General features: G+C 51.1%; 1 protein-coding gene across 6 annotated transcripts in view; it reads left to right on the top strand.

Annotated features, from left to right (window-relative positions):
• The window catches only part of UBE3B (ubiquitin protein ligase E3B), a 44,516-nt gene that overhangs the window by 26,929 nt on the left and 2,733 nt on the right, over positions 1 to 14,854 (top strand). For all 6 annotated transcript variants that reach the window (XM_054594243.1, XM_054594242.1, XM_054594244.1 and 3 more), the window contains 8 exons: positions 2,722 to 2,898; positions 3,027 to 3,137; positions 5,450 to 5,587; positions 5,932 to 5,997; positions 7,837 to 7,895; positions 11,110 to 11,292; positions 11,726 to 11,837; positions 14,405 to 14,497. In XM_054594243.1, the coding sequence (XP_054450218.1) occupies positions 2,722 to 2,898; positions 3,027 to 3,137; positions 5,450 to 5,587; positions 5,932 to 5,997; positions 7,837 to 7,895; positions 11,110 to 11,292; positions 11,726 to 11,837; positions 14,405 to 14,497 (939 nt within the window). The remainder of the gene's footprint in view (positions 1 to 2,721; positions 2,899 to 3,026; positions 3,138 to 5,449; positions 5,588 to 5,931; positions 5,998 to 7,836; positions 7,896 to 11,109; positions 11,293 to 11,725; positions 11,838 to 14,404; positions 14,498 to 14,854) is intronic.

The following is a 14,854-nucleotide window of genomic DNA, read 5'->3' as shown; positions in this document are numbered from 1 at the left end:
TACCTGAAAGGTCAGCTAACACTTGTCTTCCAACCAGATTCAGCCTGTGGGTCACCAGTTTGCATCCTCTGCTTTGACCAAAGAGAAAAAGCCCAATTGCTATATAAAAGCTCACTTCTCCAGCATTTTCTTCAGACGCACCTGGCCCGTCTCTTAAAGTTCTCGGTTCCACCACCCATCATACCCCCTCCAGTGTGACTGGCACCCACAGGAACTCTGGGTTGGTCGAGACTCTGATGTCACCCAAGAGTGACAGTGTCCCCAACTCCCTTCTCATGCGTCATTGCTTATAGGAAAGTCGCTTGATATCCTGGTTACCCAAGCCTGCTTTTTAAAACAGGGACATTCAGGATCAAAGGCAGGGTGTCTATCTTAGGTTCCAGTCTGTTCTCTTCTTTATATCCAATTAGAAATATCTTGTCGTGAAACTGATCACTGGTGTTCCTATTGAACTAGGAGAGGAAGAGGGTCATTTATTCACTTATCAGTATAATGATCTGGTGGTTTGATGATTAGAACAGGAGAGCCCAGGGGCCTTTGCTTGATTTGGACACAAGGGGGCATCCAAAAGCTGGTGTTGGAGTCAGACTATCCAAGGCTTTTGTTCCGATTCCCCTTCTCTGGTCCGTGTTGAAGGCGGGGCTCCTGTACCAGGGAAGCGCCGTGGGAAGGCACCCCCCACAGAGGGCACACCGGGGCTGGAGCGTTGGCACTGAGGACTGGAGGGGCCTTAGGCACTCTCCTGCCCAGCCCTTCCCCTCACCCTGTCAGAAGTAGGACAAAGGCCGAGGAAGGTCAGGTTCTCCATCAGGGTCACTCGGACATCAGGCTTGAAGCTCAACACCAGCTCTCCCGTCCCCAGGTCAGGGCTCCGCCTCTGCTCCATGAGGCAGCAGCAAAGAGGAACGCCTCCCTCCTGCCTCCCTCCCCGAGGGGAGGTTCCGGTCCTTGCGCCACACCGCCAGTGCCAGCCACGCAGTGGGGCGCAGCGGGGACGCCGTCAGGGGAGGCAGGTGGCAGATTCCTCTTTACGACTTTTCAAAGAGGAGACTATTACAGGGCCGGTGATGCCAAATGGAAATGTCCAGCAAACGTTCCTCGGGCACCTGCTGTGTGCTTTCACATACACCTTGCCATTCAGTCTATGGAGCCCCAACACCTGCTGACGTCTGTAACGGTCAGGGAGGCACCGTTTCAAAGCAGAATGGAGAGGTCCTGCAGGCACACAGGATGGGTTTGTATTCTCCACCGGTCCCCGATGCAGTGCCAAGACAATTATCTTAAATTCAGGCAGAACGGTTTAAATGCTGCAGCGGCTGCATGGCGACTTCCTGTGTCTCCCTTCTTTTCATCTAACTTAATTGTTCTCAAACTTCATATGCATAAAAGTGCTTTTCAGGATTATGCACTCAAATCGTCTTTCTGTGCCTTCAGATAACTTTTTTCATGGTCGCTAACTTTGGAGCCCTGCGTAAGATTGGGGGCCACAGTAGGACGGTCTTTTGGATCGCTAGGCGAGCACAAGGGAAGTGTGATCCACAGGGAGCCAGCAAGGGTTCCCCGAAGCAGCTCTTGCCAGACTGGTCTCATTTGCTTTGTGACAAGAGGCCGGAGTGGCAGATGGGTGGATGCTGTGGAGATGGTGTCTCCAGTGTCAGCAGAACATCTGAGAACACTCCCCTTGTGACTGTGAGGGAGAAATGTGGGGTGGCCTCGGTAGGGTGCTGTGGGTGGTTTGCTATTTACATGACAGTATCTGAGGCCCAGGAGAATGGGCCTCACGCTGAGGAAAAGGGCTCCTCCCTGGGCCCTGTCCTGTTTGGCATTGGGTTTTATAGTCACTGAAATGAAAACCTAAGCAGCTTGCTTATCAGCATCCACATGCCAGAAATACGTCCGTTAGATGACAGAATCAGGAGTCAGTAAGACCTCGGCAGATTATAGTCCAGAGGCAAACCGAACGAGATGATTCAGCAGAACTCGAAGTCGTGTCCGAGGATTCTGGGCAGGGGAGATGTGCTGACTGGCTGCGTGTCTTGAAAGAGCTGGACGGAGGCAGAGGAATGGCTGAGGCTTCTCCACCCACGCCTCTGCCCTCATCCAGGCCCGGCGTCACTCCTGCACCCCGTCTCCCTGCTTCCTGCCTGGTCCCCTGCCACCTGTCTGCTCTGCTGCCAACAGAAAGATCTTTCTAAGACTGAAAGCCAGCCGTGATGCCCCTTGCGCAAACTTCTTTAACTTCCTATTGCCCTTGGGATATAACTTAAATTCCTCAGCGTGACTTGGAAGGCCTTTCCTGATCTGGGGGAAGGTACTAGGAGTTGAGGGTGGAGGGTATTTTTAGTTTTCATCTTCTAGCAGTCTGTAAGTTTGATTGATTGATTTTTACCATGAGTGAAAAGGTACTCTCAGCATTAAAATAGGGTGAGATCCTGTCCAGGTTTCATCCCTTGTCTGATGACGAGAGCTTATCGTGACTTACCTTGCCTAATTTCCTGTCTTGATGCTCTACATCCTCTTGAGGGCCGTCTCCCCTTGCCAAAGAGTGGCAGAGTCACATCCCCCAAAATGGATTTTCTTTTTAACAAGCTGTCATTTAAAAACAGGTGAGAACTGCTCTTCTCCTGCACTCTCACGTTTGCTGCGCTGCACGTGGGGAGGGAGCCTTGAGTTGGGCCTCGGGCCTCGGGTTCTAACGGGCTGTCATTCTGCCCGGGGCAGGATGGCTACGAGCAGCTCCGGCAGCTCTCCCAGCACGCCATGAAGGGCGTGATCCGCGTGAAGTTCGTTAATGACCTCGGGGTGGACGAGGCAGGGATTGACCAAGACGGCGTTTTCAAGGAGTTCTTGGAAGAGATCATCAAGAGGGTATTTGACCCGGCACTCAACCTGTTCAAGGTATTTAAGGGGAGCGGGAGCGGGGTTGACAGCAGCCAAATTTGAGGTGACAAATGAGAAATGAAGAACTGGATTTACTCGTTACAAGGCCTTTAACCTCTCTGCCTCTCTGTCTTTTTGCCTTGCAGACAACCAATGGGGACGAGAGACTCTACCCTTCGCCCACATCCTACATTCATGAGAATTACCTGCAGCTCTTTGAGTTTGTGGGCAAGATGCTGGGGAAGGCTGTGTATGAGGTAGGCACATAAGGGAGTATTGAACTAGAAAGGAAAATAAAACATGAATAGTACCTTGGGCTTTGTACACATTTATATAATCAGGCCTAGCCATGTAGACTACTTTTTGTTAGGATAAAGTCAAGAAAATAGGCACAGGAACCAAGATTACTATGCAGAAGCACTGGGTGCTTTCCACGTGTTACCTCGTTCCGTTCTCTCAACCCTCTTGTGGCATGGCAGCAGCTGTCCTGTTTCTACAAGGGTAAGAGGACAGTGGCTTCATAGTCACTTATCTAGAGTCCCATCTCTAGTTAGTGGTAGAATCCAAATTTGAACCCAGGCCAGCCTGAGCCCTGAATCAGACTCTGCTTCCCTGAGGGTCGGGGGTAGTGCGCCAGAGCCAGGTCTCCACGGCTGTAGGCGAGCAGTGTTTCGTGATGAAATCTTTTGTTATTTGAGTGAGTGCTTCGAAGTAGGCCAGAGGTATCTGGGACATGCCTACAGACAAGATAGAACATGAAGGTAGGATGTAGCCCACAGCAGCTGGTCGAGATTGGTCTTCCCCAGCTAGCTACAGCACTGCACATTTCTTTAGGTTGCTGTTTTCATCAGTAAGGTGGGGTTAATAGAAACTATGTTACTGGGTTACTGTAGATGGTAAATGAGGTAATACAGATAAAACACCTGTGTTGCCTGTCACCTGGCCATGGGGGAAGTGGAGCCGCCATCCCTGCTGTTACTGAGAGGAAGGGGTTCTGGAGTTTCTGCTCCCAGGGTCCCAGGGTCAGGGCAGGGCGGACTTCTGCAGGGCCTGCTGAGGCCCGGGCCCTCTCCCTTGAGCTCCCTCTGCAGCACTTGACCCCACAGCCTGCAAGTCCCACTCCTCAGGAAGAAAGTAAAGCTACAGCACAAGCTTGTCAGTGGCTAGTCTCCGCGGCCTTCGCTGTGGGCCCCAGAGCAGCAGGGGACCCACCTGGAGCCCAGGCAGCAAGGACGTGAGCCACCTGCGCAGCACTGGCTCACACGCTGTCAGAGCCCTGGAGAAGCCAGCATGCCTCCAAAGGCAAAGAGGCGGGAGCTGGGGCAGGTGAGGGGAAGAGGCCATTGGGGGGCAAACATCCTTTGACTCTTACATAAGCTGTCACCATCTCTGTGTGACCAGCCTTTGCCTGCGGCCTTGGTCCCTGACCATGGTGAAGCCAGGGGCCCCAGCTGAGTCCCTGCCCACCCTCCCTCCAGTCCTCCTCCTGCTTAGGACCGGCTGGGGAGCCCGGGCTTGTTCTCCGTGCTTGTTTTCATATCTTCAAAATGGAGACACTTTTCAGTTCATTCCCATTAAAAAAAAAAAAATACTCCCATGAGGACCCACCTGGGCATATGCTTTGTTTTTCCTTTGAACGTGTAGCTGTGATGAGACCCAGAAGAGTCTAGGCCAGCTGAAAAGCATGACTTCCTAGCTGTTGTGAACGTCTTCCCCTCTTCCCTGGGCCTTGTGTTTGCCTCCTCCCTCTTCGACATCAATAACAACAGTGCAGATGAAAGAAATTTGGATGTACTGGGCCTCGTGTGCGGAGCAGTACATGTTAACTCATGTAACCTCCCTGCTCCTCTGTGACAGGCCAGCATGGAGTTTCATTGACTCCTGTCCAGATCTTTTTCCACCCTTTCAGCCACAGCCCTGGTATGCCCTGTAGGCAGTTCTCCCTGGTGCCACAAATACGGCACCTCTCTGCTTTCGGCCCTCCCAGCACTCCCTGCTGCCCTCAGGGAGGATCTGGACACCAGGAGGCTTAGGAGGCCCTTTCTGATCCGGCCCTGCCTGCCTCTCTGGCCCCTTCCCTCACCTCCCTTCCCTCTCACACTGCTGTGACCACACGGGTCTGTGTTCATGCCTGAGGACGTCGTACTAAAGGCCTTGTGCTCCTTTAGGTCTAGCTTGAGTGGCCCCTCCTCCTGGGTTTCCCCCGCTCTGCCTCTGGGTGACGGCCTGTCATCTGTGCTCCCCTACATCCTACTCCTTTAATTCTTAAGGCTGAGAGACTGCGCTGTTACCCATTCACAGATGGAAAAACTGAGGCCCTGTGGCCAGGCAGCAGCAGAGCTGGGATAGCTCCAAAGCCTATGCCCTTGACCACTATGCTGCCATGTCCCTGTGAGGTACTCAGTTGTGGTTGATCCCTGATGGGGAGGTATTGTCATTCAGACTGAAAATTTAGCAAGTGCCTCAGGATGCTCTTGGCTCCCTCTGCAGCCTGAGCTGCCCCAATGCAGTTATTGAGGCAGAATCCCATCCAGAGAGCTATGGTGAGCCTCAGTCTCCTCTCTCCCAGGGAATTGTGGTGGACGTGCCCTTCGCATCCTTCTTCCTGAGCCAGCTGCTTGGGCACCACCACAGTGTCTTCTACAGCTCTGTGGACGAACTGCCTTCCCTGGACTCCGAGTTCTATAAAAACCTCACTTCCATTAAGGTCAGCATACAAAGGTGGGAGGGCTTGGCTGGGTGCTAGCAGAAAGGCATAGAGAAGGAAAGCCCCGCAGCGGGTGGTGTGGTGTGGCATGAGGTTTCCTGCTGTGGTAAAGACACCCACTTTATGGCCACTGCAGGTCCCCATGTGCCCTCAGGGAGCTGCCCCTCAGGGCTGACTCTCATGGCATCTTTCCTCGAGGTGATCAGTGGCCTTTGCCTTTGCTTCAGGCTGCACAGCAGCCATGACAGTTAGTATGCAAGCAGACTTCATAGGCAGGAGTGTTCAGTTCTCCACGGACATAGACCTTCTTGGGCCTAACACTTTCCCCTTCTCTGTTGTATTAGCGCTACGACGGGGACATCGCTGACCTGGGCCTAACACTGTCCTATGATGAGGACGTCATGGGTCAGGTAGGTCGGCTTCTATCTGGGCTCTTCTTTTTCTTCCCTCTGTGGGCTTCCCGAGGCCTGCCCTACTCTTGGTGCTGTCCCCAACAGGTCCGTAAATGCAGGGTCTATCTGTCCAGCCTCTCTTCCCTCTGGCTCTTGTGCCCATCCCATCCCTCCCCTTTCCAGGAGGGAGGGCAGTCCTCCTCCTGCCCCCAGTTAACCTGGCCTTTCCCTGCTCGGTCCTCACTCTGCTGAGATCCCTTGCTTTGCTGAAGTCACACTCTGGGTCATTCCTGATGGAAGCCATACCTCCCTGTTTGCAACATTGCTCTTCGTTACCATGGTGAGGATCATTGGTCACACCACAGGATTATGACTTAGAAAGGGGAAAGAAGGCGTTGAGAAGTACCCTTAACAGAATCCTGTCTCTGTTCCAACTCTTCACAAAGAGCAGAGCAGAAAGAAAAGACCCTTGGTATCAGGGCGGCAGAGCTGTTGCCTCCTAAAGTTTTCCTTTCGGCTTTTCTCAGAAGTACCCTTTGTCCCTTCCATTTGGGTCCCAGTGGACACCTGAACGACGTCTGTGTGCACATGGCCTAAGGGCTGCTCTGGAGAAGCCATGCAATGAGCTCGGTAGTGCAGGGCTGGCTTCTCAGAGCCCTGACTGTGTCGCCCCAGAGAGGTCACTCGGTCTCCCAAGCCACAGTTTCCTCATCTCAAAAAGGTACCATTGGCCGAATGTGAGCCCTTGATGGGACCAGTGTCACCGGATGCTCTGTACATGCCTGCATGCCCTACTGTCCTCCAGAAGAGCCACCAAGCACACTGGCCTGAGGGCTCTGAGAAACCTGGGAAAGAAAAACCGAGTGTTACGTAATCTCAGCTTCCCCAACTCATTTGATCACAGAACTCCTCTCACAGAATGACCCTCAAGATCATAGCTCACAGACGAGGCGTTCCTGGGAACCCCTTATGGGAAACACCGGACTGGGTGACTCCTAAGGGCCCTTTTAGCTTTAAAATCCTCTGGTGTGCTCCGTGATGTACACAGCAGTAGCACTAGGGGTCACTGTTTTTCAAGTTCTCTGCATCTTTACAGTTACAGTAATAGAATTCCATTAAAATTAGCTTTAAAACAGTGAATGCACTCTTTGATTTTTTTAGGTGGGCCACAGAAGTTCTTGAAGATGGGGAAAGCAGTTAATTCTATAGAGCTTCCAAATTTTTAATTGGATTTTGAGCCTTCCTCCTGACGTCCTTAATTTTCTCTCCTAACTATACAAATGATGCAAACTCCTAACCACGTATCAGCTATAATATGAGCATAAAGATAACAACGAAAACCACCTATAATGCTGGTGGTGCCTGGAGGGTGCCACTGTTAATGCAGCTGTGTCCTTCCAGGTTTTCCTCTCTGGGCACGCATATCAGTTTTGGGGGTTTTTTTTGTTTTTTGTTTTTTTGCAGAAGTGAAAATGCCATGCATGCTTTTCCCCCCACTGTCTCAGTAGTATATATTTTCTTCATAGCTGCACAGTATTTGGGGTAGGAGTATACCAACATTTATCTAATCATCCTGCTGTGCTCTTAAATGCTAATACATTACCCTCCATACCATCCCATAGCCTTGATACAGGTGTTTGAACAAGAATCAGATGGGAAGAAACCTTTCATATTGATCATTCAGGGTCAGCTTGCTGATATTTAAGTCCAGGCTTTTGTGAAAGTGATTGTTAGCAAACATGTCCCATCTTAATTCTGTCATGATTACGGATGTTGGTGTTGGGCCCTTTCATCTGTAGGAAGCTTTATTCCCCCGTTAGAATGCTCTCGAGTAATTGTTCCCATCTTCTCCCCCAGCTCGTTTGCCATGAACTGGTTCCTGGGGGGAAGACCATTCCTGTTACAAATGAAAATAAGTGAGTATAGCAATTCGATTTTTAAGGTCACCACTTGAAAAGACTTCATTCTGGCTCTCCGGGCTTACTTTGAGAATTTATTAAGATAGATTGAAGTAGAAAGAGGCCATAAATATCATAATGGAATTTACTGGTTACAGTTCATAGGCCAAAATTGTATTAAATTCGATTTGCAAAATAAGAGTTGACGATTTATTTTTTGCAGTAGCACTTCTAAGGCCAGAGGCACCCAGGCCGCGGCGTTCCCAGGAATTAAATGATGGCTCCAGCTGCGGACGGATGGGTCCTGAGCCGTGCAGGCGCGCTGTCCTGGTCCCAGAGGGCACTGGGGCAGAAAGGCGCCTCAGAGGGGCAGGTCATTTTGGAATGATAGCATGTGGCAGTTGTATAAAACACTGTTCTTGAGAACACACAGTGATGAATTCAGATGCAGCAGACAGGTCTTTAGACGTGGGGAGCTTCAGAGGCCAGGCAGCTATTGTCATAGATAACAGGCTTTTAGGAATCTATCATAAATGTCAGCCTCTTTGGGCTCTAGAAGCAAAACCCTTCAGTGCGCTGTCTCTGCCTGGGCCTATTCTCACCTAATTAAAACAGCAGAACCTGGCATGAGGAGTAGGTATTGGCCCTTTTGTCAATCTGTCAATCTTCTACTGCCAGGCTCAGCTGAGCATCTGATCTGTAATCTGTGTGTCACTCTCTTCGATGACAAGTGAGAGCTCAGTCCTGCCCAGTGAGTCATTCAGATCAGATGCACGTTAGAGCCCAGTGTTCCTGAGCATTATGTCTCTCTTGGGTTGGGTGGTTCGGTCAGTCTGCCTGCTTGGGAGCTTTTATTCCGACTGTCTGAGTAGTCAGAAGAACTGACCCAGTTCTCATCAGGATTGAAATACATCAGTTTGACTCTTGGCCCCGAAGCGTTAGTTTGACAGCTGAGAAAGAACAGAGAGCCTGGTTGGGAGGAACTGACTGGAGGCTCAGAGCCAGTGGATCCGGTTCTGCTAGCCATGTGCCCTCTAGCCAGCCTTTGGAGGGCTTCTCGTGAGATAAGGCACGTAAAATACCTTCCAGGATGTCTGGCTGGAAGGAAGGCCATAATAAATGAGAGCAGTGGTTGCCGCCATCATCGAATATGTGACCAGTCACATACAGCCAGCCACCCTCAGATGGGCATGTTTTGCCAGACATGATGGCACAGGGTGACGGTAGGAGCTGTGTGTGTAACAGCCAGAGGAGGTGGGGCAGTGCAGCCTGTGTTGAGTGGGATTCCTGCCCTACTTGGAAGCCTCCTGTATAGAAACTCTAACATGACCTCAGCATGAAACCTCAGCAGAAGAGGAAGGGTACCCAGTTATGCAGGCTTTTCAAAAGCCTGGCAATGCCTGTGTCTCCCTCCTTCAGGTTGATACTTGGTCTTGCACTTCCTAGGTGTTTAAATGGGACAGTCCCTTTCTTTCTTTTGGTAAAATGGAGCAGTATTAGTCACCGGCTTCAGAGAGTATAGGAAAGGAATAAAAATAATAGAAAAAGTCAAGTTGAATTGTATTAAAGTGCAAGTTTTCTCCTGGATAATTTGTTAAAATAGGGATATTTCCAGGGTCAGTAGCTCAGATCTGCGTGTTGTGGGATATAGCAGACTTATTTGGACTGTACTAATTTGGAATTTTTTGAGAGGTGTACCTGGCCTGGGCTAAGGTTCTTTCATCTCTGAGTATTAAAGGGTGTGCTAAGAAATCAGCGATGCTCGCACACCTGTTGGAATGTATTTAACCTGTTCCAAAGAATTGTAGTGTATTATACTGTTGTAGATGCGATCATTGTGTTCATAAAAACAGACCCAGAAGACTGTCTGCTTGGAACCATTGTTAGTGCTTTGACTTTCTACTTGAAACTAAACATAATCCAGCTGCATTTGACGAGAACTTTCTACGGGCTCACCTTTTCATTGGCCTAGCCAGCGGTGTCCAATCTTTTGGCGTCTCTGGGCCGCACTGGAAGAAGAAGAGTTGTCTTGGGCCACACATTAAATACATAGTGACATGCAATCACCAAAAAAAAAAAAAATATCATGTTTTAAGTAAACGTACGATTTGGTGTTGGGCCTCATCGGTAGCCCCCCGGGCCCCATGCGGCCCCCGGGCCCCAGGTCGGACACCTCCGGTAGACTCTGGGTCCGGATTAGCAAGGTTTTGATTGACGTTTCAACATGAAGCAGTTTTTCTCTGCTTTAAAGCTTATCGAAGGACTCAATTATATCTTAATTGTTATATGAGGGGGACCCCAGAAAAAACGGAATTGTTTTCTGGAGGGCGGGCCCCTTGTAGAAGGCTTCTCCTGCCAGGTGAGTGTTTTAGAAACCCATTTGTACCAGTGTATCAGCTGGTATTGTGAGAGGCTGCATTCGGCTTCAGTGAATTTTGGGGGGAGACTTTCAGTACATTCGCCCATTTCACGACGGGTGACTTACAAGCACACTTGCCCACCCTGCACTGAGTGTTCAGCAGACCAAAAACGCCATGACCTCTATGCCCCGCCCTCCCTGTTCACCCAGCCTCAGCCCAGGCGATGTTTTTTTGTTTCCCCGAATGAAAAAACTCCTCAAAGGGAGATGTTTTGCTGATGTGGAAGAGGGTAAAACAAAAAACAGCAGAAGCACTAAAAGGTATCAATCGACAAGTTAAAGAACTGCTTTGAGCAGTGGAAAAAACGTCTCGATAGGCATATCGCATCAAATGGGGGGAGTCTTTGAAGGTGACTGAAGTTTAAATGTGTAAGAATAAATACACAGTTTTTTATAAAAATAAATTCTGGGGTTTTTTGGGGTCCCCCCTCATATGCCCCAAAAAATGAAATTAAATACAAATCCAAAAAATACCGTTTGTACGAAGAAGGACCCTCTCCTTACCTGGAGGATGTCTTGCATTGATTCTTGACGCATCCGGGTATTATCCTGATGTATGACCCGCCACGTTTTTTGTTTCTGAGGACTGATGAGGTAATGCCCTTGAACGTTTAACGCCTTTGCAGCGGCACACGGTGTACTACTGTTCAGGAGAGCTATCATCATGGTCATTTCCGTTGTTCTGGGGAAATGTTCTGGTTCTATTTGTGTTTTTGTAAAATGGTTCAGAAATGACTGAACTCATCTTCCAGCCCATTGGGAACAGCCTGCCCTGTCCTGTTAATTTCCATTGTTTTCTTTTCTTGGCAACAGAATTAGCTACATCCATCTGATGGCACATTTTCGAATGCACACTCAAATAAAAAACCAGACAGCTGCCCTCATTAGCGGATTCCGTTCTATTATCAAACCCGAGTGGATCCGGATGTTCTCAACCCCTGAGCTACAGCGTCTCATCTCCGGTGACAATGCTGAGATTGATCTGGAAGATTTAAAGTAAGGAGTGAGTGAGAGGGCAAGGGTGAAATTCTTAGGCCTCCTTCAAAGCAAGCTGCTCCCTTGCTGGGTTCCTTTTGGAGAGTTATTTCAGGAGCTCATCATCAAATGCACTCCTTTTGGATCACGGGGTGAATGGCTTTGGAATGAAAGCTCAACCACTTGTCTGCCTAGAGACTGAAGTGGGAGCAGGTCTTGAGGACTGCAGAGTTTTCTAAAGTTCTAGGAAATAGTGTCGCAGGATCTTCTGTTGGCTTGTGCTTGGGAACAGAATGGCCAGCTCTTGAACTCTCTGCCCATATACCTTCCAGGTGCATGGGGTTATTAAGGCATAGACTCCTGGCTGTAAGAGAACTTAGTAGTGCCACTTGTCTAAGTTTGGTGCTTATCTGTGTCTGTGTGTGCCTGAACCCATGATCTCGTTTGTTTTCAGGAAGCACACAGTGTACTACGGTGGTTTTCATGGAAGTCACAGGGTCATTATCTGGCTCTGGGATATTCTGGCCTCCGACTTCACGCCCAACGAGAGAGCCATGTTTCTGAAGGTATTGTATATGTTACCTATACATCGTCTGTGCGTATGTAGAATGCCTCATAAATCTGGAAGGCTAGTGATGTAATAATTTATACTGAAAAAAATGAATTATCAGGAGGACCTCATCCCATCAGCATACCCTGACCCGTGGTGGACCTAGACAGTAAGTTGGGCAGTAAGCAGAGGGGGCCTTGGGGCGAGGCCTGCGTGCTGCGCCCAGCGCTCCCTGCCCTGCCCGAGCCGGCCTCACTGATACCTCGGTCTTGCTTCCTTGTCATTGGAGAAGTGAATGGGGTTTATTACCTCACCTTAAGAAAATAGAAACAGGCAGACTTGTAGACAATCTCTGTATCTACAGTGTAGGATTTAAAGAATCTCCATTTCTACTCACCAGGGACCACCTCTGTGTGTCCTTTTAATCAAGAGTGTGAACATCATTTCCATACATACAGTGTCCCAGTAAAATACACACAGTCAGGTAGGCGGATGTTGATGTCATTTGCAAACATTAACCAGGACCCCTGTACTGGTATCTTTCAAGTTGTAATGTTCAAAACGTTCCCCCAGTGCCCACTGGGCTGTTTTTGTTACTCACACTGGCAAAGAGTTTTAAAGGACACCGGATGACACACTTTTCTGTATGTGTGTCACGTATGTACTAATTTTTATAACTATGGAATCATATCACTTGGCCACCTGCTCTTCTATTTGCTGTTTCACCATGAACATTTTGCCATATTCTGGGGGTAGATTTAAGTGCCTTGAAATACTTTCCTTTGGACATTTCGGTTTCTGGAATGGTCTCACCTGGCCTCATGGACAGTGTCATCACCAGTTGAAATCGCAGTGAGTTTTCTTTCTCCTTGGAGAAAAGGAGAAGGAGAAGCCATTCCCATAGGGGAAGCCCGCCCTTCAGTCCACAGGCACAGACATGCTCAGGTCGTCCCCACAGACCTCGGGACACTGGGCAGGCAGACAGACAAAATCCCACAAGCTGAGTCTTAAGAATCGTTTCACTTTTCCGGCAGTGTCTCTTGCAGGCAAAGCTGCCTCTGCCTCTCTTGGAGGAGGAAAGCCAGTGTCTCCTACTCGTGCAGCCCGGGCCCCACGCAGCCGGCAGGTGTCTTTGGAGAGCCTGTCCCCAAACCTGCCATTGCTGTCATGAGCCTGCCCTTTTCTGTGGCTGCAGACAGGCCCCAGAGCCAGGTGGAAGCCACCGAACTGTTGTATGGAGTGGGTGTGCCGTGCTTTCTTTAAATGTAACGATAGCAGATTTGGGGCTTCCCGTGCCCTGCGTTCCTCCCCGTGCCCTGCGTTCCTCCCCGTCCTGGGGCCGGGGGGAGAGCGCCCTCCCTCCCGGGGCTGTCTCCTCCTCCTCCTCTGGCCAGGTCCAGTCACACGGCATCGTGGAGGGAGGAGATGAGGCCAGGTGCTTGGGCGCTCCGCAGTGCGGAGACTCCGTGGGGCTTTCTGTGCAGGAACTGTTCTGCGGTTTTTATGGTGGAAAAGAAAATACATCAGCACAGTAATCTGTCCTTTTGCTATCTTTTGTAAAAACTGTTTTTGAGGCATGACACACAAACTGCCTTTGGGTGGTCTCAGGATCTCACATGCAGTTATAGCGCTGGGGGAGTGTTCATGTCAAGGCCCATGCCCTGAGCGTGCCAGAATTCTGAAGCAGGCTTGCCATAAGTAGCAGGGCCCTGTGTCCTCCAGAGAAGGAGGGCAGTTTTGGCTAAAGTTGACATAAAGGAAGCACATGGTTTGTTAGGACTTGGCTGTGCGGGTTATCACTTGGGTCTCCAGGCTGGTCAGGTGTCTCTGCCCGGGCGCGAGCCAGCAGTGTATGTGGGGAAGTGGCACAGGTGCTGCCATCTGGAAGACACAGGGGTTCCAGGAGTGTGGCGGGGGTGTGGCTGGCTGTGCCCGGCGCTGCGGCCCGCCCCTCCGCCTCGCTGACCCCGAGGCCTGGTTTTGGTCAGCATGCTGAGAGCAGGTCAGTCTGTCAGAGAGGCCCCCAGAGCCAAGCTCTCAGGCCGTCCTGTAAACCAGCCGGCCGGAGGGGGCGGGGGCGCTCCTGTGCAGCCCCCTGCGGGGCTAAGAAGCCGAGTGCACCAGGGCTCCCTGCGCCCCTGCTCCGGGCCCTGAGCGCTTGGCTCCGCCCTCTCTACCCCATCCAAGCTTCTTCCCACTTCTCCCTGCGCCTTTCTGGCTGAGGTCTCTGAGGAAGGGTGTCGGTCTGCAGGGATTCCCGCTGCCTGCATGACAGTCCCCCTGGAGGCCAGTCGCCTGGTGGGAGTTTGCATTATTCCTGATTCGGGGGCCCCCACCGGACACCGACAAATGAGGAGTCGTGTCTGCTGGCGTGGAGTTCGTGTGCTTTAGCCCCAGCGAGCAGCCCTTCAGAGACTTGAGGGGTGTCCAGGTCCTGGGCCAAATGTGCCCTCTGTGACCCGCCCTGCCGGCCAGGCAGCAGTCAGTGATCCCGTGACTGGAGAAAGAAGAGAGCGCAGCCAACTGCAAGGGCTGTCTCTGCGAGAGCCCCACGCTGTCCCCTGACCCTGTCTTGTGTTGCAGTTTGTGACCAGCTGCTCCAGGCCCCCGCTCCTGGGATTCGCCTACCTCAAGCCTCCTTTCTCCATTCGCTGTGTCGAAGTGTCAGATGACCAGGTACCACTGCTGGGGGGGCAGGGGCGCTGTCTGCCAGGCCCGCCCCCGCAGGGCAGGCAGCTGGGCTCCTTGGAGCCAGGGAGGAGGGTCCCGCAGGTCTCCAGCAGCCGGGGCAGCAGGCTGGCCCTGCCTTCTCAGCTCCCTCGGTCCCTTTTTCATCCCTGCCTTGGGGAGGAGTGGCTAGGGGCGTTTGAGCAGCTGCTGGTCTGGCCAGTGTGGAAGGGAGGGGTGAGGACGTGGGCCTGGGGACTGAACAGGCACTGGCTCGAATGCCAAACCCTCCACCTGCTGGCGCACACCTGGGCAGCTGCTTCGGTCCATCGTTTCAAAGGGTTAACCCTGCCGCAGAGTTATCAT

The sequence above is a fragment of the Pteronotus mesoamericanus genome, unplaced genomic scaffold, assembly GCF_021234165.1.
Source record: "Pteronotus mesoamericanus isolate MK-2021 breed Mesoamerican mustached bat unplaced genomic scaffold, CSHL_Meso_final scaffold_507, whole genome shotgun sequence".
Classification (NCBI taxonomy): domain Eukaryota; kingdom Metazoa; phylum Chordata; class Mammalia; order Chiroptera; family Mormoopidae; genus Pteronotus; species Pteronotus mesoamericanus.
This window is presented reverse-complemented; position numbering and strand designations above follow the sequence as displayed.